Consider the following 27,472-nt stretch of genomic DNA (forward strand, 5'->3'; position numbering starts at 1 on the left):
GCTGCCCCCATCCCAACGACCACAGCTGCCCCCGTCCCAACGACCACAGCTACACCCGCTCCTCCGACCACAGCTGCCCCCGTCCCAACAACCACAGCTGCCCCCGTTCCAACGACCACAGCTACACCCGCTCCTCCGACCACAGCTGCCCCCATCCCAACGACCACAGCTGCCCCCGTCCCAACGACCACAGATACACCCGCTCCTCCGACCACAGCTGCCCCCATCCCAACGACCACAGCTGCCCCCGTCCCAACGACCACAGCTACACCCGCTCCTCCGACCACAGCTGCCCCCGTCCCAACAACCACAGCTGCCCCCGTTCCAACAACCACAGCTACACCCGCTCCTCCGACCACAGCTGTCCCCATCCCAACGACCACAGCTACACCCGCTCCTCCGACCACAGCTGCCCCCGTCCCAACGACCACAGCTACACCCGCTCCTCCGACCACAGCTGCCCCCGTCTCAACGACCACAGCTACACCCGATCCTCCGACCACAGCTGTCCCCGTCCCTCCGACCACAGCTGCCCCGGTCCCTCCGACCACAGATGTACCCGTCCCTCCGACCACAGCTGCCCCCGTCCCTCCGACCACTGCTGCGCCCATGACAACAACCCAAACACCACCAAGGCCTGAGACCGGTTTCTGCACTGGGAAGGAGAACGGGCTGTATCCAAATGAGAGCAACAAACACACTTTCTACAAGTGCTCAAATGGGGAGACGTACATGTACAAATGCCCCAACAGTCTGGTTTACTATGACAGCTGCAAATGCTGTGACTGGTGATATGTAAAAAAAAAAAAAAATGCTTCAATATGAATCATTTGTTTGGTTTCTCTATCGACATGTCATTGCCATCTTGTAAAAAAAAAACAATATTAATGACCCTGCTATTAGACTTTGTGTCGCAAAATAAAGCTGCATGTCTGAAACACTTTGTAAACTGAGTCTGATTGATTTGAACACAGTGTGGCATGTGGTAATGTCAAAGGTGAAGCGCTGTTTTTTGGATTGATTTGAATAGGCTACGCAAGAGTCTAACGTCCAATTTACTTTTGCTTTTAGTTAATGGTTAGTTGAAGTATGTTTGCAAATAAAAATCTGTTGTCAGTTAAGTCAAGACAGAGCAGGAAAGGACATGCACAATGAAGAAACTTCTTGTATTTGCAGGTATGTGAATAGGCTATATTATTTTGAGTATAATTGTTTGTCTTGTTGGTTAATCGTTAGACGCAAACTCATATTTTGCAGTGCTCTTCATGGTTGGCTGCAGTCTGGGTGAGTGAAAAGCTACATTATTATCCTAGTTTTTCTTGATGATTCCTCACATATATTTTCATTATTGTTTCATTCAGTCTCAGCCACCAGACTTGTGTGCTACTATACGAACTGGTCCCAATACAGGCCTGAGGGCGGCAAGTTTGTGCCTGCTAATATCGATCCAAACCTATGCACCCATTTGATCTACGCCTTTGCTGCAATCAATGATGCAAATGCATTGGTGACTGTGGAGTGGAATGATATTGAAATGTATAAGGCATTCAATGGCCTAAAACAGAGGTCAGTATTTTTTTTATTTTTTTTAACCTTTATTTAACCAGGAAAGTCCCATTGAGAATGACAACCTCTTTTTCAAGGAAGTCTTGGCCAAGAGGCAGCAAAATATACTTTACTTTATTTGTTTATTTGACATATTGCATATTAATGAACACTCAATACAGTAACTTTGTGTAAATGTGCCATGGGCTACTTTCCATCTGTAGTCCTGTACAATACACAGTTACACATTTTGTCTTTTCAGCTTTGAGGACCAGTTTCACCGCTTTTCAGACAGAGGGCAAAACTACTCTCAAAGGCTGTGTTGATATGTGTATGATTCAACATGATGGACAAAATAACATACAGTAAATCATAAAATAGATTATAGTTTCGATCTTTTATCCTACGAGAGGGCTTCTTTTGGTTTGAGGATAATTTAGTTAGCACTTCACTGAATTTAGCTATATGATTGTATTCACTGTGCTCTTATGGTTGGGGCACAAAGAATATATGCATTTGTAAATTCCATTCATCCAGCTTGTGTAGGAATTTAAAATGTGCTTCAGTAGCTATTTGGAAAGGGCTGTCAAGCTGAGGGGCCCCTAATAGTTTAACAATGGAAGGCATCACAGAATGATATGGTAGAATTGGCCACTAATATGTGAAATTGTAGATATTTCGACCTGATCTCTTTTTAATTGCTGTAGTGTGAAACACAAAAGCACAAATGTTAACATCTTCTCTGTAACCACAAATGAACAAAGTAATTTACCCATGACACAGAAAGTGGTGATATTCATCACATAGGCTTGGCAAAATAATAAGATTAATATTGAAGATATTCTTTCAAAGCTGATGTTTTCCATTTTGGCCTCATGCTCAACATCTGAATTTTTGACATAATTCAATTCCTGTTCAGGATCCAACTAATAAAATCTGGACTCATATGTTTTTAAAGGAATCCGACTCTTAAGACATTGTTGGCTGTTGGAGGATGGAACTTTGGATCACAAAAGTAAGAACAAATCCATCAAAGCTTTGATATCTGTAGGTCAAGTCCTCTGTAATAATAAAACGACTTTCAGATTCACTACCATGGTCTCAACACAAGCCAATAGAAACACATTCATCCAGTCCTCCATCACGTTTCTGAGGAACAACGGCTTTGATGGCCTTGACCTTGACTGGGAATATCCCGCAGCCAGAGGGAGTCCTCCAGAGGACAAGCAGAGGTTTACACTGCTGTGTAAAGTAAGGAGGTTGGATTAAGTTAATAAAATATGTCAAAATAAAAAAATTATATAGAACAACAATTTCTACAATTTATCTGCATTTTTAAAATTCACTTTATAATAAAAAGACAACACAAAAAAATAATTCATGAAAAAATTCCGCCTTGTAAAATGACTAATCTCTGTCCAATTCTTGTACAGGAACTTTCTGCAGCTTATGCAGCTGAGGCACAATCGACACGCCAGTCCAGATTACTGCTGTCTGCTGCTGTGTCCGCTGGAAAAGCAACTATTGAAGCTGGTTATGACGTACTAGAAATTCAAAAGTAAAATTCTTCTTTTAACAAGAGCTAGACATATAAAGATGAAAAATAGATTGAATTCAAAAGGGGTGGGCCGAAGCAAAAGCTTTTAAACGCCCACCCCCTGAATCATTACAATATAAATGTATATTACAACAATAGTACAAAAGAACATTTTGCAAGTACAAAGTACGAGAGCCTTGGAACACAGCATACACACATACACACAACGTACCCGTTTGCGATTTAACTCTTATACTGAACAGTAGAAGACAAACAAACAATATGTCACATGGTACACATTTCTATTGATAAATTCCCAGACAAGTAGTAAACATGTGTGCCATGTAATGTCAATTTGGATTCTCAGTCCTCAAAAATGTTTTTAACATTTAGTTGAAATACACTGTTCTTGTGTGGTCAGATACCTGGACTTCATCAATGTGATGACCTACGATTTTCACGGCACGTGGGAGACAGTCACTGGACATCACAGCCCTTTGTACAAATGGACCTACGACACTGGGGTCAATGTTTATCTAAATACTGTGAGTGTATGGATGACCTTTGTGGTGGTGAGAGAAGTGGGAAAGGAAGAGTAATTCTTTCCAAAGCAATTATCACAGATATGTTCACAAAGTGCTTCAAACGTCTGCCCTCTGTAAACTGTTCAGCCACAGTGGCCCTGGGGTAGACAGATGGAAGCCCGAACCTCTGACACACAACAAACCATTAGCCTAATAAACATGTTTCTAGTGGTAGAAAGTAGTAGTAGTAGACAGGAGGGAAGGGCCCCATCCACCGAGGATCGACCCCGGCACCTTCTAAAGCACTAATGCCACATGCCACACTATTAGAAATGTTCTAAGAGTGCAAGAACTAAAAGAATAGTGCTCAAAAACAAAAAAGTAGATGTTAAATAAAAAGTAGACCTCTAAATACACAAGCAAAAATAAAAACAAATGTTGTTTTGATAAAATATATGATTTGACTTTTTGTGCTGGTGAACCAGACATGTTTTCGTCATAAGCCCCACTGAGCCTGTCAACTGGCCTTAAAATAGATGTCCTCCTCTAGCCATTTTTAAAATTGTAACAACATAATTGACTGCCCATTTCTGCTTGTCACATCTCTTATCCCTTTAAATGAAATTATTTATACTTATAGGATTCTGCCATGACTGATTGGCTCACTAAAGGAACACCTGCAGAAAAGCTGAATATGGGCTTTGCTACATATGGACGCGCTTTTCGTTTGGCCTCTCAGTCCAGTCAAGTCGGAGCACCAGCCAGTGGCGCAGCGAGTCCTGGCAAATACACAAGAGAGGCTGGCTTTTGGTCGTATTATGAGGTAAATACACACACATAACTGTTTATATGGATACTATATTAAAAAAGAAACATTTGATCCTCTTTTAGATCTGTCCTTTTCTTCAAGGAGCCACTGTTCAAATGCTTCAGGACCAGAAAGTTCCTTATGCCACTAAACAAAGTGAGTGGGTTGGTTATGACAACAGAGTCAGCTTTCAAACTAAAGTAAGTCTTTCTTCAATGCTGTATCTAATATTGTATGTGGTTTAAATATCACAGGGAATTCTATATAATTTTGCAATGTCTTCATGTAGGTTCAGTATTTGAAGGAGAAAGCGTTTGGAGGTGCCTTTGTTTGGGCTTTGGATCTGGACGATTTTTCTGGACAGTTCTGTGGCGAAGGAAACTATGCTCTGATCAACTTCCTCCGCACTCTCTTATTATCAGGTGGGAAAATGTTATTTTTTAAAGGGAATATATAGTGCTTTATTGTGGCTTTTTATAAATATTTTATGTCTTGCTCCAGGACAACATTGAAATCAGTTGTTTAAGCACAGCCTGTCTCCTAAAATAATTTTCTTCTACAGGACCAAACGCAGTTCCGACAGCTTCACCAACAGGCAGAGTCACACCTTCTATCGAGCCTCCGACAGGCAGAGTCACTGCTCCCATCAGGCCTCCTGTCCGACCTACATCTGCGCCAACCACAGGGAGAAATGACCGTTTCTGTGCCACCAAAGCCACTGGTCTGTACGCTAATCCCGCTGACATGGGATCTTACTACAACTGTGCAAATGGTAGAACATACCTTCAGAACTGTAATAGTGGCTTAATGTTTAAGGACAGCTGCAAGTGTTGTGATTACAAACCAGTGGGGCAGAAAGTAGAGCGGGTCATCTTGTGACCGGAGGGTCGGTGGTTCAAATCCCGCAGGCGCACACTGTTGTTGTGTCCTTGGGCAAGATACTTCACCCATCTTGCCTCCAGTGTCAGACTGGTTCATGAATGGGTGAGTGGTTCTTTGATGTAAAGCACCTTGAGTGACTAATGAAGTCAGAAAAGGTAAAGAAATCATTCACTCAAGTAAAAAAAAAATCTAAAAAGCACTTGGAAATAAAAATCTACAATATCGTTTTTGTGTACAACAATTATTTGCTCCGAGGACATATAGATATTTGTTAATTGTGGTCCAAACTCAAAACCTTCATACCTCATCACAGTTCTTCACCGGAATGAGGGACACCATCTGCTGGAATTGCGCATTCATTTTTTAACCCAATACTCCCGGCATTTACAATATCGCCGATTTTTGGACATAACCTTGGGACTTCAGAGTAGAGGCTCCTCCTACAATATAACTGTACATTTCATGATGCACATGCTCTGGGTTTTTTTTCATTAACAAATAATCATTAAGTAATTTAACAATGATATTCATAATAAAATAAAATAGCCTTAAACAAATTTAGGTAGTATCGGGCAACCACTGGCTCTATCAGGTATAGAGCCAGTGGTTGCATACATGGTTATTATGTGAGTGTGAGTACTGCTATCTTAGTGCATGTCCTCATTAAGATAGCAGTACAAGATCGTGTGTGTGCCATAGCACTGCCATAAACAGAATTGGAAAAAACAGACATAGCAGCCGCTGCCTTGACTGCAGGATAAGGCAAATCACGATGAAAATTACAATGCTTACTAATACAAATTAGGACAAATGCAAAGGTTTTTTTTAAGCCAAAATGGTATAGAATTTATTGAAATAGTTTCAACATTTTTTTTTTGACAGCAGTTACAACCGTGTACCAACAACATTTGTTCTGTATAAAGGTACAAAAGTAAAATGTGATTGAAAATATTAATAATTGTGTTTTAATCTCATGACAACAGGAATCTTTTTATAGTATAAATAAGGCTACAATTATATTATCAGCTTTGTCAATTTCTTGCCATAAAAAAATAACCTTTAAAAACAGTCATGTATTAGCCGTCTATAGTTCATGAACTGAAGTGTGTGACTCGGGAAGCTTCTTTATGTCACAGTTCTGAAATAATCTGAAGAAAAATTGAACCATGCCCTCATAGTTTTCTCTAGATGTCCTTTCATTGATGCCATGGAATCTAAAACCAGAGCATAGAGTAACAGTTACTTCTAAAGGTTATATGTTAAAAACAGTAGGCCTACTGACTGTATTCTGGATGCGGACAGTTCACATAATTAGATTTGAGAAGTAAATGGCGGGATTCAACTCACAAATAGATCAGAAGGATCATTCACAAATGAAACAGACTTTAATAAACATATAAATGGATGTGGCTCTTGTATTATTCTAGCTGTACATATTTCCAGAGGTGGTTAGAAAATATACTTAAGTACTAAAAGTAAGTACAGTTCTTGAGGATCTGTGACTTACTTGAGTAGCTTTTTCAAATATAGCAAATACATTCATAACAAACAGATGTCTTACCTTTGAGCATCACCAGGTTTGTAAATGGATGGGGTGAATCGATATATGCTGCCGCTCAGGTCTTTAAAGTGCCGACTATCGGTATTTGCAATACACATCCCTGTACAGATAAAAAAGAATAATGAGCCAGTAAACCAGAAAGTTACTCAAAATTAATCAACTTGAAAATGGATTGTGATTATGGATGTCACAATATTAGAAAAGAATCCCTTTGAAATGTGCCACTACACTAAAGATGACTTCAATACAAAATTCTTCCAAAATAGTAAACCCATAAGGAAAATACTTCAAGATGCATTATGCAACTTTTATACCAAAAGCAAAGTTGCTATTTGTGTGTATTTGACCTTGTAGTGGCCCAGCGACTGTATTAGTGGTCAGCATGGTGCCTTTAGTTTCTATCACAGTGGCATCTACAACGCTCCAGGACCAATTGTTTTGTAGGTTTGCTAGTGAGAGGGTCCATCAGCAGAGAAAACCTTCCAAACAATTGATCCTGGAGCGTCCTCGAGACCATTAGACCAGCTTTAGAGCAAGCAGCAAAAAAATGAACACATAACAATTTGTCATTTGTCTATTAGAAGGTTTGTTTTAAAGCTGCCTTCTGCTAATCAATTTGCTGGGCTGGAATTGTTGCATCTAGGTTAGACAACTCCTGTACGACTGAGAGCTTACACAGACACAGTCAGAATTTAGTATTATGAAAGAAGTTTACAAAAGACAGTGAACTGATAAACATCGGAACAGATGCAGCCTGTTTGTTTAATAATCCAATATCTACAAAGTACAGTCTGGTCATTTCTGTGTTTACAGAGCACGCACTGGGAACTGTGTGAGGCGTTCAAGGGTAGTGGGAAATAAAACCTCTGCACTGTAAATGTTATACTCTTGTGCTCTAAAAGCAATAATAATAATGATAATAATTATTTGTCTATCTTAACAGACTTGCATGAAAGCAAATAAGTATATGGTAAGTGTCAAAATGTCTACTTTGCCACATAGTTTACTTATTCTGCTGATAAATGTGTGTTGCACTCAAGATTAATGAGATTTCCCTTTGAATGCATGGGATGTTCGAAGGGGGAGTGAGGGGCACAGGTGACGGGAGAAGGTTTGCTGACAAAAAAAATCCAAGAGAAAATCTTAAGGCAGCTTTAATAAAATATGTAAATATTTTGTTCTTTGTTCATTGGGTCAATAAAATCTGATATTGTGACATCCCTAAAATCAACTGAAAAGAATATGACTTTGTTTGTACCTGGAGCAACAATCATTGACGGAAACATGTCCAGCACTGTTTTCTTAATGATTTGGAATCCGAAAGACGTGTCATCGTAGGGGCTGATCGGTAACGGATCAAACCCGTAAACTACTTCTATTTTCACACGGGGGTCTCCCACTGTTGACTCAACACACTCCAAAACCTGGATGGGATATCAAATACTGGTGTGCTTTCAACAAGTTTGTATTAAGAACAGTGAAAACATATTGATGAGGGGTAGGCAATATTGAAAGTATAAATCCTTCTGTTTTTTCCCCCCGAGAATAACGTGTTAAGCTGCAGTGTTGAAGTTTATAGAAAGGTGTGCCTCAAAAATAGAATTCACTGTGAAAGTATCCACAAATTAACCACAAACATAAATAGCATTAATGGCTTAAATTTAAATTGCGTGATTTGTTACATCCAACATTAACCCTTGGATGCACAACCTACCAATACCAACACTCTTCCATGAGTGGGGTCAAAAATGATCCCAATTAAAATCAATGCGTTTCTGGAATAAACTGGGTTGTTATTCTTCAAAATCTTTAAAAGGAAGAATTGTAATATTTTCATATTCCAGGTATTCCTCATAAAACATGAGACATGTGGTGATTTGCATTTTTATTTATTTTTTCATTCATTTTAAGAAATTGCAGGTTTTTTTTATCACGGCCCCACTCTTCCACAAGTGGGGTTGTGATACAAAAACTGCAATTTGTTAAAATGTATGGAAAAAATAAATAAAAATGGTCCCTATGAGGAATACCTGGAATATGAATATATTACAACTTTTCATTTTAAAGATTTTGAAGAATAACAACCCGTGGCCATTTTGACGTGTGCATCTAAGGGTTAAAACAGAGTTCTGTACCCAAAACTGCCCTGGACATTTGTGCAACACCCGGATCATCCTTTTAACTTAACGTTTTACCAACAGAGTGCATGAATATCACTGTGCAGCTTCTTAGTTAATTTAGTAAAATTATAAACTCAACATTCTAGGTAAACCATAGAATTTAGGTTAGACTGGTTTATTTCTAATAATATATTTCCCATCTCTAAACACTACGTACCTCTTTCAGGGTTTGCGCTGAGTGGATTCGCATATTTACAAATGCTTCTGCATATGAAGCTATAACGTTCACCTGCAAAAAGAATGAAAAGTGTAACAAAGATTATGAATACTCGTCTACAGGTTTCTAAAATGTGTTTTTTATACCTTCACTCCTGCATTGAACATTGTGACAGCTGTAGTTGTCCGTACAAAGGCATTGGTCGTTTCATTCCTTTCCATGATTCTGAAACGTAAAACGATTCTTATGTTTTATATTAATGAAATATTAACAATTTAACTTATTATTGTGGTATTAAATGGGAATCATTTACCTGGAAATTAATGGGGCAAACAGCCATAGGTTTGACATTACAAAATTCAAAGGGAACCTGAACTAAACACACCATTGTTAGAGCCAAAAATCAAAAACAGATGTGTCATAGTGATTATTTCCTTCCATTATTTTCATTTACTTTATGAGCCAAATGCTCGAACATTCCCCCTTCAGGCCCCAGACCAAACAATCGCTTCATGGGGTTCTCCTCCAATCTGTTTTAACACAAAAAAACACATATTAAACAGCAGATATGCAATCTAGTATAGGACTGCAACTAACAATTATTTTATTAATCGATTAATCTACCGATTATTTTTACGATGAATCGCTTGGCCGTGAATGTGTATGAACTTTTTTTTCCTTCTTTTTTTTGAGGACATGTTGATGGAGTAAACTTAAAGTGAGTGTTGTTGGAGGCTCCCAGTGCCAACTCTGATTTCTGATTGGACGAGACACAGACAGGTATTTATTACATCAATGTACAAAACACTACATATCCTAACTTAAAAAACAAAGTAGGTTTCCATCAAAAATAAAGAAACGTTCATGTCATTTTTGCTCTATTTAAGTCTGTGTATACTAGAAAACCATTAATCACTTACTATAATAATTGACAACTATCTCAACAAACAACTAGAGGACTGGACGGTCTGTGATCTTGGCCCGTCTGCTGAGGGATCCTTCGGCCCTATGTCTCTATAGCCTGTCCGTCCATGGGAGTGGATCTCTCCTTCTGTGGTTCTCCCCAAGGTTTCTCTTTTCTCCTGCCGGGTTTTTGAGTTTTTCCTTGCCGTGCTGGAGAGTCTAAGGACGGGGGAAAACCCATGCCGCTCGTCGCTACCTCCTATTGGACATTATATTTGCCTGGATTCACCTGAACTTTTAATTGCTCTGTTTTATTGCCTTAATGTTTGGTGCAGCCCTGTGAGGCGACTTCTGTTGTGATATTGGGCTATACAAAACCATTAAACTTGAAACTTGCAACTAGCTTTCGATAGGCGATTTGTTATCGATTAATCGATTCATTCATTCATTGTTTCAGCCCTAATCTAGTATTCAGTATACAGATAATATCCTTTAGTATCCTTGTAAAGGATTTTTGTGAGATCAATAATTTCCTAAAGTCCAATCTTTGACCATCCTTTGATCAGGACAACTGACCAAGCAGTGCATGTTTTAAAGGGGGGTATTATGCAAAATCATGTTATTCTGTCATTCCCTCATTAAAAACATGCCTGAAGTGTTGCCTTGGCACATTCACGTATTTTTGAGTAATCTGTAAAAACTCTGATGGCAGCCATTTTAGGGACAGCTTTGCCTGAGTCCTCCTAGGAACGCCCCCACCTCCTGGAGACGCCTCCGAGCTTTCGTCACCAGCCAAGTAACCAACCACTGCTCCTCAGCAGAACCCCCTCCCCACTGATGCCACAGACAGCATGTGGAGGGGGCGTGTCGGAAAGGGTCAGAGGTTCTTAAAGAGACAGAGGCCTATTTCAAGACATTCACTACAGCCATTTTGAAAGAGCAATGTTATACAAGGCAGTTATTCTAATTTACTGCATTTACAGACCAACAGAAGGTTTCGTCATCATTGTAGTGTGCTATAGACTGGTGCTATGTGATTGAAAAAAGCACAATACCCCCTGATGTGTTTATGATGTTGAATCGGTGTACTGTGCAGATGTACTGTGAATTGCATGAATTGATACATGGAAAATTTAAATTCTGTAACCAATATGCAAATAAGTCTGGGCTACAAAGCTGATATTTTGAGATGAGTGTACAAGATAGAAAATGCTAAGAGCCCTCAGCAGTGACTTACCTTTTGACCGCTGCTGCCAATATCCCAATCGTAGTTTCACGGGGAGGCATTGATGCATGACTTGGAGGCATCGATACACTCAGCTTTAACACAGTCGCGCCCTTTTCAGTTGTTGCAATTCTGCCACACACAAACACAAACATCATGCAACAATAATCATGCAGCGTAATCTCTGACTATAGTATCAATGGTTACGTGTTGGGTTTACAGAGCTGCAGGTCCATCTAGACCCTTTAGTATTCCATCAAATATTGCAGAGCCCTCATCCAGGACAAACAAAAGTTTAACCCCACGTTCTTTCAACAGACGTACTATGTTCACTGCTCCATTAAGACCGTTGACCTGGAAAAAACAAAACACGCACACTTGGTCACGCAGAATGATGCCAGTATTAAAACATTGTATTCACATTTTTCAAAAAGATCATTTAAGGGCCCTGTATATAGCAGTTGTTTTTTATAGATTGACAACTCAAGAAAAACATTATGTGTGCATTAACCCAGGAAGAGGGACTTATGCAAAGGACCTGTCCCCAATTTTTCCAGTTTTTATGCCAGGAGCTATAAAATTTAAACTGTTTGTTGAGGTAAAGAAACATTTCATGCATAACTTTCCATTTATAAACATCCAACAACACAACATCCCAATTGTAATTGTTCTTAAGTATGAGATTAATAACTACGAAGTTCCACAACTCTCAGGGAGGTTAACTGAGCTGCACCAGCACGGTAAGGCTAAAAAGAATAACAAGACTGCTAATAGCACATTAGCTACTTTCAGCTACATGTCATACCGGATGTCACTCTACTACAAGTAAAAAAAGTCAGCTCATTATAGAAGGCCCTTTGCATGTGTCTTGTTTATTGTTCTTTAATGTTCCTGCATTTTAACATGTTTCCTTGATGTAAGGCGACCTTGAGTGCTTCGAAAGGCACCAAACAAATAAAATGTATTATTATTAACATATTTCACCAATCCTTGTTTCTTTGCATTGGCTTCCTGTTCATTTTAGAATTGATTGTAAGATTTTATTGTTTGTTTATAAAGTTTTGAATGGACTGACACAGACCTCATCCAAATTTACACTCCAGTGCGTGCTCTGAGGTCTGAGGGCCAGTTCCGGCTCGTGGTTCCTAAGACCAGAGGGAACAGAGCCTTCTCCTGTCGGCCCTAAGCTGTGGTACGCTCTGCCCCCACCGTGGAGTGTTTTAAATCTTGTCTTGAAACCCACTTTTATTCTCAGGCTTTTAACACTGCGTGAGTTGTGTGGTCCTCTGTGTCTTTTATTTTGTTTTATTGTTTTTCATTTAATTTTATTGCATTTTACTTAGTTATTTTGCTTTAAATTATTTTATCTTTTTAGTTGAATGAGTTTGGTTTCACTTGATTTTATTATATTATATTCATTTCTTGTTTCTATACTGCCGATCTTATTTGCAACACTGGAAACACTTGTTTATAAAATGTACTATATAAATGAAGTGGATTGGATTGGATTTAAAAATTGAGGACAGAATATTTTCTTTTTCTGTGAACATTTACTGTGTTCTTGCTTTTATTGCATAAGTAAAACTAGTAAGTATCTTGCATCTGTCTGAGTAAATAGTTCTATAGACAGTGCAGTCCCCTTAACTGAGGCAAGAGTTGTCTTTGACATTTAAAAGAATATTCATGATGTCAAAAACTATTAATTTTCCTCGATTTCACTTACCTCCTCATCATGGCCTAGGCCTATGTAAAATCCCCTTCGTGGTGTGTAGCCTTTTATCAATATGTGCTCTAAGGCTTGAAGGATTCCCTATTAAAAATAAATATGTCTTTAATTTGGCTTTTCAATGATTATCCTAAACAAACTGTGATCCTCACCATCACAGAACCCTTGTCATCCATAGTCCCTCTGCCGTAGATGAAGCCATCCTTTTCCTCGCCAGAAAATGGTGGGACGTCCCAGGCATCGTCTTCTGAGGCAGGAACTACATCAGTGTGAGCCAGCAGCATGTACGGCTGCAGCTCCGGACGTGAACCTTGGACCCAGAACAAGTGGCTGTAGTTGGCCACCAGCTCATGTTTTACTTTGCTGGAGGAGAAGACGGTTGGGAAAGCTGTGATTGAAGAGAAACAGAATGAGATTAAAAATTAGAAAGGTGTAATAAGGACAAAGTGTATGAGATTGATATGTATTTATAGGCATCACAACAATAAGAAGCTTTTAGAGAAGCAGCCCAATAAACAACTAAATGCCAAAAATAGTTAAACCATTCTAGTTTTATATGGTTTTAATGATTGCACAGTGGAATTTTCAAATAAGTAAAAACAAAGCTCTTAAAGAAATAGGCCACCGTTTTTACATACTGAGATATGCTCTTACCTCACTTTAGCCGAGTTAATATATCCCCGTCTGGTCTTTGTCCGTGCGCTCTGCCAGGCAAACGGAGCACATACGCAGCCTCTGCCACATGTCACATAGCTCCAAAAAAGCTCACGATAGAAGCTACCAAGCTCTTCCACGTGTTCCCTATTTAAATAAAGTTACGTGAAGTGTTTTCATGCAAAGTATATTTACACAGAAATGTAACATGTCGATTTTATAAGCAAATAAAAAGGGGGACTATATTTTGAGGCATAATGATAAAATGATAAATATACTTCGCATGAAAACACTTCACGTAACTTTATTTAAATAGGGAACACGTGGAAGAGCTTGGTAGCTTCTATCGTGAGCTTTTTTGGAGCTATAGGACATGTGGGAGAGGCTGCGTATGTGCTCCGTTTGCCTGGCAGAGCGCACGGACAAAGACCAGACGGGGATATATTAACTCGGCTAAAGTGAGGTAAGAGCATATCTCAGTATGTAAAAACGGTGGCCTATTCCTTTAAAGCCCTCCAGCTAGAGCGACTAAATCTTTCACAACTGAATAGGCTATGTAAAAAATAAGTAAATATGGTTTCTTTATGTAGCTTTATCCTTGTTGTTTCATAATAAATATTACTCCTTTTTGGTGAATGCATTGTAAACAGTACATGAGTTTCAGTCACGTAATTTTCCTTAATAATGCTTCATATTTAGCATTATAGATTCAATGCTCTAGGACGAGGCCATTGGTTCCCAAAGTGGGGGTTGCTAGTCACCGGGCTGGGTCTCTCAAGATGACTTAATAAAATGTGTTGCAAAGGAGGACTCCGCACACCCGGGAGGCGACAGGTGCGCAGAAGGCAGGGCAATTTAATACAAGACCTTCGTCAGGCTTGACAGGTCAGTTTGACTGAAATGTTGTAGCAATAAATGTCTTGAAGAGTGAGACGGTGCGGAGCTTTAGTTAGTTTTTGAGGCAATAATAAAAAAAATGCATCACTCTATAATGACTGCATTTTTAAGTGACAGTTATATTCGGCCCAATAACAAATTAAAGTATTGCAACTGAATTAATCCAGATTTTAAAGCATGAAATCAATGGCTACATTTTAAAGTGGGTGGTCCCAGTCTGTTTGCATATTTGTTTGTTTAGAATGGCCTAAAAGCATTGGGAAGCCCTGCTGGCTCTTTCTCGTAGATAGTTAATGATGTAGCCACAGCTGCCCGGGGGCTGAATAACAAAATATGGCAGCCTATCTACCCCAGTGGCCTCTCTGACCGTCAACAATCGCAGTGTCTTGCTCAAGGGTCGCTTGAAACAATTTATTCCATTATTTTGTTATCATCATGGCTCTGGCGGTGCCATTTATTTGATGCTAATGACACGAGCTACCAGTAATATTGCACTTGTTGTTAGCATAGCTCCTGCACAGCAAGCCACTATATAATGACATTTACACCAGGTCATGTGAGCTAGGTCTCGTAGCTAATGCGTGCTGCTACTTTCCCGTTAGCTGCCACCAATTACAAAGTTGTTGTAGCAGCGTGTTGTCATGGACAGAATCAGATTGATGGTTGTACCTTTACGAATGAAGCTGTCAAACAGGAGCAGAGCTGAGGTGTTGAGGTTGGTCTGGGAGTATGACACCGTGCGGATCCGGATGGCGTCTGTGGGGAGAGGAAAAGACAGGCATAAAAGGCTATATATTCCAGCGCGGGCCTTTTGTCATGCTATCAAAACTACCTTTCAAATTAGCAAATAGCTGCTCTCTGTCGTGCCGATCCAAAACAAGAGACAGGTTAGTGGTCTTTTCCCAGTTTGCGAGTTGAAGTCCAGCGTTGACGTCCATCGACAGAGTCCTTATCGTAGCCACAGTGAGCAGCGATGCGATTGTCAACACGGCGCAACTAATTATAATCTTTAAAAACTTAACAATACGGAACTTTTTCCCTGGGTCTGTCATTGTCGTTGTTGATCGGCGAACAGGAGCAGGAGGACTGGCAGCGGCTCATACAGTAGGTTAGTAGCTGGATCTGGGAGAAACAGCGCCACCCCCTGGAGCCTTTAGGGTCAAACACGGACCCTCCCTCTTCAATATGAGACCAGGAGAGTGTAAAATATATAGGTTACATTATGCACTACTGAGGTGAGAAGCAAGTTACATTTGGTTATGTTTTAAGCTGTTGCAAACCTTATGCTTTGTTGTTTTGGTCTGTATGGCATATACACTGTAATCTTTATGGATATGCACTTTCAATTACATTCAAATTTTGTCATTTAGTTTGTTGACATGTGTCTAATGCTATATGATGTCACTAGTTATTAGTCAGAAATTCAAACATAGCCTACTTATAATAGGTCTATAGCATTTTTCTTAAGGTTTAAGGTTTGCCTGGCTACTCAGGCTCTAAATAGGCTGAGTCATCCATCCAAAAAAGGTTTAAGCCCTGGTCCTAATTTGAAAGGAAAGGGACTATCTGGGCTTAATTTGTTCGCCCATTTGAGGGGACGCCCATCTCTGAGGGTAAAGGATCCAGGATTAGACAAAGATTTAAGATGGAAGAAATGTTTAATGAGCTTGTGCTAGAGCTCACATCACACACCATTGTTTCTGTAAAAACTGATTAAAAAAAAAAAGAATTAAGCACTTCTTCGTTACTTTATGTTCCCCCTCAAATTGAGCACTGCTTGTGGTTTGAATAAGTTTAACAAAAAGTAAATAAATTATAGCTTCACATATCACATACTCTTTCTCCACAGGGTAGCTACATCAAACCTCCAAATTGTGGAAATCTGCACATGACTCATTTCCAAGAAGAATCATAACATTTGAAGAAAAGTATAGTTTATTGATTATATAAAAAAATTACTACATATGAACATACACTCAATTTAAAAGTGGAAAGGATCCATTTAATTGCAGTAAGTAAATCTGCAACAACAAGGTGTATGAAAGAACTCCAGAAACTGAATATATTCAAATTAACATCACCAAAACAAATAACATTTAAATAAAATATTGTAATTTGATCAAGAAGCATCAACATAGACTTCTGATGTGTGTAAACAGATACATGTAACAATGAAAGTACATATATATACCTTATTCCAGATCTAAAATTTCTTCTACTTGTTGCGTGCCAGTCTCATCAGTGTCTAGCCCCTCGTTAAGGACGTCCATTAAGGCCAAAAGTGGATTGAAGGTGTAGTCCTCAACACACACATAGACTACATAAAGGATAATTGCTACAATAAGGAAAACAAGTATCTGTATTTTTAGAGGGACCAGGCGTCGCTCCACCTCTTGTCTCTGGAGAGTGGTGGGACTGACAGGGGTGTCCGGGTAGACGTACTGAACAGGTCGCCCCGCTGCTCCTTTGATTGATCTGCGCCGAGTTGCACTGAAAAGAAATACATAAATATTAATCATACCATAATTGTAAGACGTAAACAAAAGTTAGCGCCAAAGTTTTCACATAAAGTACGGCTGAAGTACAGCTAAACAGGGAATAAACAGTATATGACAGAGTATATGTTAGGCCAAAGACGATATCTTGATGGGTTAAAATCAATCAAATTAAGAGAATTTGACCTAAATTTAAGTAATTTTGACTTGAGTGAAAAAAATCTGTCAATGGAACAAGCATTTGTGCACTTGGAATAAGAAAAATACATCTAATTTCATGTAAAGTGACATTCATTACTGTATCTTATTTTGAGTGCACTGAGAGGTTTGTAGATACAAGGTTTTTTTTTGCTTTTACTTACTAACTTAAATCTAGGGCAAACATACTTCAAGATTATTATTTTTTTGCAGTGTACACCATGTCTCAATCTGGACTAAACCAGTTAGGGGTATTGTCCTTGTAGGGAATTTGACCACTGTGTTACATGTAATCACTTACTAGATGCCTGTGGGAGTGATTTTCTTGTCTGCAACTAAGTCTTTGAACATTTCCTGTGCAGGTTCCTGAGCAGTTTCCTGAAAGATATATAAAACATTGAATAAATAAGACATAAAAATATGAAAGGAAAGTGAAAAAGGAGATCCAGGCTTTTTCCAGATTCTACATTTACTGAAGAGAAGTGTGAGTTTACCCATCACCAGTAGAGTAAAAAAAGAGTGATACAAAGCTGTGTACAGCGCATGCCAAAGTGAAAAGTGGCAGTAATAAAAAGTTACATATTTTCCACCAGACAGTATTGTTATACTGTATAAAATAGAGAGGTTTATGAAACGCAGCAATATTGTGCCTTTCTTTTCCATTCATAAGCATCAGCCGCTGGAGTGAAGAACTGTAGTTTTGTTGTATTACACTTGTCCTCTAGTGGCATGTCCGCCACTGGCTGAAAGGGACACAAGCAACAAGCAATGTTTTATGGCTGAAAGGTTTATGAGAATAAAATATCCAAATAAAATGTGGCGCAGGAGCATTAAAATTTGAGATACCGCATCACAAAAGCTAAGTGCTAAGCTAATGTAATACTAGAATTATGTGCATTTTACAAGATGTTTATGCGAGTCTAAACTACAAGGTAAGCAGATTTCATACATATGATAATGACTGTTTGGCTCTAGAGTGGAGAACCAAACAGTAAGAACCAAACACTTCCAGTTTAAATGAGATGCTACAATCATTCAATCCTTTAGTACCAATGCAGAACCGGGCCTCGACCTAAATACCACAGACATAAGAGTCTGAACGTGCCCCTGCTAAGTACAATTTGCCAATTGCAACCATTCAGACTTTACTTCAATTTTATTTGATTTATTGTCGCGACCTAGGTTATACTGTTTATATATCTCCACCCATCGAAGTAAACCATTCGGACACTTTAACTGAATTGGTTGCATGTGAGTTTAAAGAGTGACTGAATGAACAGAGGGCTACTGACCCTGTTGGACCGTGACCAATGGCCCTGTGCAATGCTCTCGTTTAACTCTGGAGAGGCATCTGCAAGGAGTGAGCTCGAGTTCCGACTTTCAATCTGCAGTTTCAAATATACAAAAGTCATCTCAATGAACACATAATGCAATGTCAGGTATACAGTACGGGTAAGTTCAACTTCCCTGTTCAACCAACTCTGTAATGCTGAAGTTCTGAGATGATACTAAAGAGACATTGGATATGACAGACTGTTGTATTGAGGAAAGCTGGAATTGAGAAAAAAGGACCTTAATAACATTTCTCAAAACCAAACAATAGGTTGTGTTCATGTTCTAAAATGTATCACGATATAGGGCGGAGACATATATAATTTAACTGTTTAATATAAATTCTGTTTGTCCCCTTTTTGGCCTTCATCATCATGGTTTAATCCTATACAAGACCTGGTTCAGCACTACTTTAGATCTAAAAGCACTTAACCTTTACCAATTTGGTTTGGATCTGGTGGTACATGGTGAGTTAAAAACATTCTTAGTGCTTTGTTCAAAAAGTGTGCCTTATGTCCTTGGTGCCGACAGAGAAGGCAATAAACTTAGGGCCACTTATGGATTAGCCTGGTGATTACAGAGATATTAAGTATACACGGCAAACAATCAACATTTTGACAATTCGAGAAAAAAATAATAATCCTGACTTGTCCTGCAACTCAGTATAAAACTACAGGATCTTTGTGGAGTTATTTCACATGAACACAACCTAAAGAAGCAGGAAAAGACGAGGAATGTTGAAAATGTATATCCAGTGGAGCTGCCTACCCCTGTTGCTAATCCAGAGGTCTGATCTATAGAGGATGCCTTGCTAATGCCAGGGGGAATCTCAGTGCCGCGGGATCGAGTCTGCCGGGATGATTTTGACACATTCCTTAAATTCCGCTTGAGACTAGGTTGCCTGTTTTTAGCAACACCGACACGCTGCAAAAATCGTGCGAACAAAGGAGTAAAGGAGCACACATTAGAAGACATGCAAGTAGTTACACAGCTTAAAACTGATTGTATTTACCAGCCTTGATGATACTAGAAAGCACTGAGGGTAAGTATGATCTTCTCTCTGAAAAGCTACCTGTAAAATAATCTCAGATACCGGTTTTGTCCACTAGATGGTGCTGCCAGGGAGATGTGCTGTTAAAATTATACAGTGCAGCATTCAGAAGCTCACCTGTTTGCAGTCTTGTTGAAACCGGTCAGCTGGCTCTGCGAGTATAAGGGGCTCTTCAGTGCCTGCATGAAAATATATACATCTCTTAGGTGCTACAGAGTGTAAAACAGTGAAGTTAAATTATGAGGATATGCCTTTGTAGGGGCCTTTTCTGGTACTGGAATAACATTTGCTTTAATTGTAGATACAGACATTTGGGGAAAAATACCCTTGTGTGCAGTGCATCTAATTATCAAGCCTTTTTATTGTTGATTGATACACATGTGCCTCCCTGTGAATTATTGGCCAGTTAGAAATGCGTTAGCGAAGTTATGGATGAGTTTGAACCACAACTGGCACTTCCTCTGTTGTTTGGGGGGAAAAAAACCTATATATACACATACACTAGGCCCTAGGGTCTTTAAGAAAATTTAATGTGATCTATTTACCTGGCTGCTCGAGTTCTTCATCACTGTCCTCTTCGTCCTCACTGTCCGAATACAGCACTGCTTCATCTGCTCCGTTCTGTTTACCGTTGGATTTGCCGTGGCCATTGGACAGGAGAAGGATCGTGAGCTTCCTTTCATACACAGCCCTCGTTGAGGCTAAAACACAGACAAACCACACTTTATAAAAGACCCATGAGCTGCTGTCGGTACCTCCCTTTGTTATAAGGAAGCACTGGATGGAAAAACTGCATTAACATATGGACTAATTATTTATATTTTTTTTAATTTTGTGTATTTTTTACCTTCTATGGATGTAAATTGAGCCTGCATTGAAATAAATAATTAATCCAGCAATAAATATTTACTAATGGTTGATCATGTTTGTCTTAAAACATTCTTATGGCAGACTAGTCATACATTACTTGACATGGCATTTTCTAATGTTCTGTGATTCCGTTGGGCTGTACAATGCTGGCGACATAATTTGATTCAGATTCTCAATGCAACAAAATTTGCAAAATGTGCACGCAGAACCTGTGTGAAGATGTTTATGTGTGTGTAGACATTATATGGCCTAAATAAGCGCAGCCTTTACACTTGCTTTCTGTTTAGAAGCAAAACCTCCCTCCTGCTGTCACCATCACGAAATCAAGAGAATATCTAATCATGTACATTCTCTGTATAATGATCTTACCAACTATAGGTCCGGTCTTCACCCCATGTTGAAGGAGCGCAGCTTTCAGACAATCATCAGTCAAATGACTTGGATCCAGAGCTTCTTCATCCTTTGGCTCATCTTCCTATATCACAACCATGCACAGACATCGCTCTTTAATGAAATTGCAATGACAAATAGTGTATTCATATGCACACGTCCATGGAATTTCACTGAAATAACCAACACACAGTAGAAAATAGGCCTACTGTTCAGAGAATATCAGCATTGCATTTATAATTCAAGCCCATCCTATTCTACCACCCTGAATAAATCATCTAGAAGCCAATCCCAGACAATAATAGAGCAGATATAAAGAATTTACCAAGAACAAAATTAAACTCAGCCTTCACAAACAGTCGGCAACTTTCTGGCCATTACACATTATAAAGAAACTCTTGACTTGCTTGGTGTTTGCTCAAATAACAGGTGGCCCAATCTAATGCAACAAAGCACACAGCAAGTGCAATAGTAGCTGGGGAGCATGTGCAAATATTATATAGCCACCATACAGCTGTTAGCCCTGTGACCTCAAGTGCTCGGACAGGAGAAAGCTGAGAGGTGTGTTTATTACGAGGTGACCCAGATTTCAAGCCCACTAGATTCACCACCAGGACCCTGCACTTTTAAGGATTTTTTTTTGTAATCTTGGCCTATTTTGCATGCTCAACTTTCAAGGGCAGGCAATATTACACTTTATGTGGGTTGATCTGTGGTGTGGTTGGATTGATTTCCAGTCCAGAAGCACATAATAAACAGCCTAATGATGGGTAGGCTACCAATTGAAGATTAATTTCACACTAACACGTGACCCAAGACCAGTGTTAATTTTGACAACATATTTTAATTTAGTTTTAGTCTTTTGACGAAAATGTAATTCGATTTTAGTCTAGTTTTAGTCAAAAAAAATATCTTCAATTTGAGTCTAGTTTTAGTCGACTAAAATTGAAAGTAAATTTAGTCGACTAAATTTAAGACGAATTTAGTCGACCTTGCATTGATAATATTCATTATAATCATATTTAATCTTGTTCCTCTGCTTCATGGAGTTGCTCCACATGAACAAAGCTCAGATCTGATCCTTTGGCAGTGAATTTACATGACATGAGGCTCTTTCAGACGGTCAATAGAACTTTGGATGATTTTAGTCTCTCCTTTTCATTTCTATTTAGTCTTATTTTAGTCGACTAAAATATCTGGACATTTTAGTCATAGTTTTAGTCTCATGAAAAACTTTTAATTTAGTTTTAGTCCAATTTTAGTCGTCAAATATAAGACTACATATTTTAGTCGACGAAATTAACACTGCCCAAGACCCCCCAAATCGATTAAGATATTTTGTAATTTACTCACGTCTGTGCCCTGATCTGGTTCCTCGTCGCTTGAAAAGTCTGCCCCATATTTCTGATCCACGTGCCTCGTGTGCAACTCTACGTAAACTTCCTTTTTGCTCTTGGCAGGTGGCAGCGCGACATTGTGGGCAATTAAGTCCGACTTTAGCCTAGCCTTTGAAAGCTGGGTCGGGTCATCCACAAAAACAGGCATGCTTCTGTGTCTAAAAAAATAATTAAAAAAAATCCTGCTGTATCTTTCTTTTGAGCTAAGCTTTCTGACTTGTTTCTGTGCAGGGAGAGTTTATGCTAGCCCCGAGAGGAGGAGAGCAGGCTGGACTGGGAACAGCTGCTGCTGACGAGGTGATTGACACGCCATTACAGTCTACGGCCATAAGGCTCACTCGGACCAGCTACTTGTGTGTTTACTTCCTTTGGGGGATTGTTTACTGGTGTGTGTCACGTGCTCATTTCGAAATTGCCCATTTAACCGAATTGATTTCGAAATAATCGCCCTCTATGGTTCAATTATAATTCAATTGTCAGTCAATAATGAAGCACAGGCGAGTAGCAGTATCAGATACTGGAGCAGGCTCTGTAAAACTTCAAGATGATCATGATTTTTTTTTTTTTTTTCCTTCTCAACTTTTTTTTTCCTTCTCAACTTTTTCTCTCTTCTCCCGCCCCTTTGCTTGTGCACGAGACAGGCCCCCCTCCCCTGGATTAAAACATAATGGTCTTGTCCATTGACATTTATTTCAAACAATTAAACAGAATTTAGGGTGTTTTCTGCACAAGTAAACTTTTTTTATTATTATTATTATTATTATTATTATTATTTTTTTTTTTTTATCATTTACAGTGGGAAGAAAAAGTATGTGAACCATTTTGAATTTCTTACAGTACATTTATGTTGGTCATAAAATGGGATTAGTAAACAGTGTCTGCTCAAACTAATACCACCCAAACAATTAGTGTGGTCATATTATATTGACCATAACATTCACAAGAGAAATTCCAAAGGGTTCACATACTTTTTCCTCCTACTGTAATTTTCTCAAAAAATATCTCATATGACCTTGGCCTCTGACCAGACAAAGACTGCAATTTCCCCCGGTTTGGAAGCACTATATTAAATTGGCCAGCTGACACAAAATACATGTTTTAGGCATAAATCAACTTTTCCTTTATTGTCTCTCTTTTTGTTTTGTTTACGGTTAAGATGTTATCCTTTGGTCAACATGTTATGAGTGGGTGATCACGATGCAGCACCTGGGGACCTATCTCCAGACCTTGAGCTAGATTTGGTCAAGGAATACCTAGCTGGAGTGATTAGCTTATTGTGCATGTTTTAGGTTGGCAGCGGAAACCACCTGGAAGACATCAGACACAGAAAAGCCTACACGATCCGAGAATCGAAGCCAGGACATTCTTCCTGTAAGGCAACACTCAGCCACCTTATCAGAGGTTATTTTATTCACAAAACTGAACATTTCAAACCATTCAAACATTTGAACAGTGCTGCCACAAAACACCCAGGGCAGTAAAACAAAACAGAAAAACATTTAATTTCCTTGGTCTTCCCACAGACAAAGTGTAGCCTTTAGTTGTTAAGCTTTTGACAATTCCCTTCTCATCTTGAGAACAAAAGTTGTAATGCTTAAAAACAGAAATCAGAAAGTAGTCACCAATACAATCCCTGGTGTCTGCCCACAGTGCATCCCATGGCTTTGAACCCTACATGAAATGCCAGAAAGAATCACATAGGAATAGAAAGCCATAAGACACAACTGTGGCTTCACTTTTGAGACAGTAAAAGCAAATATAGAAAGTTTTAAATGGCCAATATCCCTGTTATAATCTTGACCATGAGGTGCTGCACTATATTATTACATCTAGACTAATCATTTCAATGCTCAAATTGCCTTCACCACAAATTTCCCCTTGCTATTAACTAGCCACTTTTCTTTTTTAACTTCCCCTCTATGCCAGAAGAGGATTTGTCCAGGGGTTTTATATGCTTCGTAGGACAGAATTACATATTGTTAGAAAACGTAAATGAAAAGGTGGGCATAATATTCTTTTAACTGCGGATTAAGGTCCATCAAATCAAATATAGGAAAAATGGGCTCTGTTGAAATCTGCAGTTTAAAACAAAAATCGATTCAGGTGATTCTCTTACTCTGAATGTGGTGCCCTCGACAAAACATACCCAAACACAAAGGCGTGCATTGCCTCAGCATTTTTATTCATCCACTGGGCAGAGAGAGAGAGCTTCAAAGCCTGTACTAGTTACCAAGGGTATTTTCAGACACAAACTGCCCTTGACTTCTAAATCAATGTGAGTAAAAGCAAGTCTAAATTTTGTGCCGCTCATGAAAATGCACCCTGGTCACTGCTGCTCGCCATATCAAATGTGTTTAACCAGATGTCTCTCCTCAGAAACCAGTAGTCTTTGTGAAAACATGAGAAAATCCTACAAACTGGGAGGAAATCGGGCAACTTTGGAAGACAGAGGGGGCAGTTGTTGACATTGTATCAAGTGCAATGCTGAGGTATTTGAGGCTCGGAGGGGCCAGGTATTTGTCAGTCAGTGTTTCTTGTGCTTTTGCTTTCTCCAACTCTCACAACAAAAGCCCCATTGAGACAGTCTCCATTTTTTGAACGCACACACACACACATACACAAAGCTCCCTTCTGCTACTGTGCCACAGCGGTTCAGTGCTGGGACAAGCTTTTATGCACCTGTTTCAGGTTGTTTAAAAAGAAATACCCAGCAGTGTTTCTACCACTTCTATTAAATCTTTTATTTCCCCCCACCCACTTTAGTTGTAGTCATCAATTGTACCAATTTCAGATGAGAAGCCTTTTGGCAATTCACTGTTGTTTGAAGAATTACCCAAACAGAAAACAGACTTCTTTTTGCCACTTCAATTAGAAAGTAATTTGAGTCATTACTGTTGACAGGGTGCCAGTTTTTGTTTTATACACAAACCATGACAAAACATTGACATTTTTACAGTTCAACAGCACATTCTACCATAAAATTCTTACCACCAGAAACTCAGTTTTAAAGTAGCCTATAGAATGACAGCACATGGAGGCAATTGGCTAGTGTTACAACCTCTGACTCTTGCTGTATGACCAAAGATTGGATTGCAATAAAGCAGTTGTTTCTGAGGTGGGAAAAAGCCCAGTGTCTCAACGCCTCAGGCAGCCTCACACGCATGTCCCAGCATAAATTAGTAAAGCCTGGTGTCAGACTGGGTCCAGACGAGAAGGTGAATCTCAGCCACTGGTAGGATTAGCTGTAATCCCTCCATGTAGCCCCTTTTTTGCTGGAAGCCAATTAAAAATACCAGGATTACAGATGTTGGGGATTTGCCCAAGAGATACATACTGTACATTTTCATTTTGATTCGAATCTGGGGTTATTTTTATTATAGCTCACATATTTCATATTCTTAGTTATGATGCTAAGAACAACAGGCTTGCACATACTTTCACTATGCAGACTAGACAAGCAAGCAAAAGCCCATACAAGCAGCCCTGTCGCTAACCTTCTACCCTCACTGACTGAAAACAGCTATATTGACCGGTCCGCAAGTAACTGTGGCACACATTTAGTGGTCCGAAAAAGACCTTAATGCTATAAATCTTTGAGCCTTACCTCCTGGCTCTCACTCTCTCCTCCCGTGTCCCCCTGGCCAGAGCGGATAGTAGGCTACACGGCATCCCCTCTCAGCTTCATACTGTATGGAAGCGAGACAATAGGTAGCGGGGGGTGGAGTTACTACGGAGACAGCAAAAGCAGAATGAAAGAGAGGGAGAGAGAAGGGGGCTCTGAGGGGAGATCACACTCGCTCACAATACTCCCAGAACCATGAATCTGAAGAAACGTTACATGAATGGCAAATCTACAAATCCGCACCCCCCCTCCTCCTCCCCACCCTATCACCCCACCTTCTATACCCAGATGCAATGTCACTGAGAACTGAAAAAAAAAAAGAGAGAAAAGAAAATCTCCCTTCACATGGGAAATGTAAAAAAAAAAAAAAAAAGAAAGAGAGAGAAAATGGGTCCTGGTTTTAAACAAGTCCTTTTCTTTTTTTGGCTTTTCTTTGAATGAGTTCTTAAGATTCCAGCTTGGCAGAGTGCCCATGGCCCTGGATGGAGGGGATAAAAGAGGGGCTAAGGTAGGGGGGCTGACTATTGTGTTAGTTCTCTCTCCTTTCAGTCCTGGCACTCAAGTTGATCTTTCCAAGACATGCAGTTGCTGAATATCACAAGCACTTGTGTGTGATTGTAAATGCGGGCTTGCTATCAAAATGATCGACACTTTGTACTTTGTTATTGACACATCAGATCTACTTTACGCTCCGCACTATATTGTCTTTCTTTGTCCAGCCGTTTCGAGGGAGAGATGCTTGTTTGGTGTGCCTGTAAGATGAATACAGCAGGTGCCGTCGCCTCAGTCTCCCCCTCTGGTCCATTCCCTGTGCAAATACCCGCCCCGCCTCACCTCCCACCTCTCCCTCCTGCTGCCTTCAGAATGCCTTAAGAAAGAGCTACTGTATAAAGAGGTAAGCAGAAACACAAGCGGGGAAAAGATACAGTTTTGTTGTTTGAGATGACATTATGTGCCCCCCCCCCCCCCATCCGCTTTTACTTATCTGGTCCGAATGCTAAACAAAAGCTGTTTTAGTGCACCTATATGTGACACGCACTCGAGGGCTGCAAGTGGTGCTGCAAAAGAAGCCATTTTTCCTGCCCGCTTGAACCCCTCTCCCTCGTACCCTCTCTGCCGCTCTTCTTGCGTTTCCTTCACATAGACACACAGCCTCAGTTCATTACTATTCACCAGGTTTCTCTAAGACACGCATCACTGCTCTGCTCTCTACAACTGTGTCGGGGAGAGAAGCGAGGGAGGGAGGGAGGGAGGGCGGTGGGGGTAGAGGAAAGGGATGGACGGCTTATGATAGAGAACAAATAAATCACCATTTGTGGCCGGCCCGTGTATGTCTGTGTGTACAAACATGGGCTATATTACTAGACAGTTGTATGCTTGAGTTCGCCTGTCTCCGGCTTTGACAGAAAACCTTCAAGGAGAACAAAGCGGGCTCATTCCTCTGCGCAGAATCGGCCCCTAGATGCTTTTGTCTGGGCTTTTGGAATTCATCAGTCGCGTCTCACTACGTCCACAGAG

General features: G+C 39.7%; 3 protein-coding genes across 4 annotated transcripts; 1 reads left to right on the forward strand and 2 right to left on the reverse strand.

Annotated features, from left to right (window-relative positions):
* Nucleotides 1-1,151: 1,151 nt before the first annotated feature.
* Nucleotides 1,152-5,359, forward strand: LOC306964378 (chitotriosidase-1-like; the record flags this gene model as incomplete). Its single annotated transcript, XM_079558369.1, has 10 exons — nucleotides 1,152-1,176; nucleotides 1,362-1,566; nucleotides 2,504-2,560; nucleotides 2,631-2,796; nucleotides 2,979-3,103; nucleotides 3,504-3,627; nucleotides 4,247-4,429; nucleotides 4,498-4,614; nucleotides 4,704-4,836; nucleotides 4,977-5,359. The coding sequence occupies 10 exons, from the start codon at nucleotides 1,152-1,154 to the stop codon at nucleotides 5,291-5,293; spliced, it is 1,452 nt and encodes a 483-aa protein (XP_079414495.1). The 3' UTR covers nucleotides 5,294-5,359.
* An 804-nt stretch (nucleotides 5,360-6,163) lies between these two features.
* On the reverse strand, nucleotides 6,164-15,712 carry pm20d1.2 (peptidase M20 domain containing 1, tandem duplicate 2). The gene is made up of 13 exons (XM_079558677.1): nucleotides 15,432-15,712; nucleotides 15,269-15,355; nucleotides 13,201-13,436; nucleotides 13,046-13,132; nucleotides 11,543-11,676; nucleotides 11,335-11,454; nucleotides 9,649-9,724; nucleotides 9,508-9,569; nucleotides 9,341-9,419; nucleotides 9,195-9,266; nucleotides 8,116-8,281; nucleotides 6,858-6,957; nucleotides 6,164-6,510 (listed from the first exon to the last, which is right to left on the reverse strand). Exons 1-13 carry the CDS (start codon nucleotides 15,649-15,651, stop codon nucleotides 6,381-6,383), a joined length of 1,569 nt encoding a protein of 522 aa, XP_079414803.1. The 5' UTR covers nucleotides 15,652-15,712; the 3' UTR covers nucleotides 6,164-6,380.
* Nucleotides 15,713-16,599: 887 nt separating this feature from the next.
* lemd1 (LEM domain containing 1) lies at nucleotides 16,600-22,741 on the reverse strand. 2 transcript variants are annotated; one of them, XM_079558669.1, is made up of 8 exons: nucleotides 22,289-22,741; nucleotides 20,915-21,020; nucleotides 20,221-20,376; nucleotides 19,793-19,854; nucleotides 19,637-19,684; nucleotides 19,393-19,548; nucleotides 17,594-17,670; nucleotides 16,600-17,089 (listed from the first exon to the last, which is right to left on the reverse strand). In XM_079558669.1, the coding sequence occupies exons 1-8, from the start codon at nucleotides 22,478-22,480 to the stop codon at nucleotides 16,792-16,794; spliced, it is 1,095 nt and encodes a 364-aa protein (XP_079414795.1). In that variant the 5' UTR covers nucleotides 22,481-22,741; the 3' UTR covers nucleotides 16,600-16,791. The 2 variants fall into 2 exon arrangements, with proteins under 2 accessions (XP_079414795.1, XP_079414796.1); XM_079558670.1 differs by lacking the exons at nucleotides 19,393-19,548; nucleotides 19,637-19,684 and having other exon boundaries at nucleotides 16,609-17,089; nucleotides 22,289-22,737.
* Between the last annotated feature and the right edge of the window lie 4,731 nt (nucleotides 22,742-27,472).

Source organism: Gobius niger (assembly GCF_951799975.1).
Source record: "Gobius niger genome assembly, chromosome: 6".
NCBI lineage: Eukaryota > Metazoa > Chordata > Actinopteri > Gobiiformes > Gobiidae > Gobius > Gobius niger.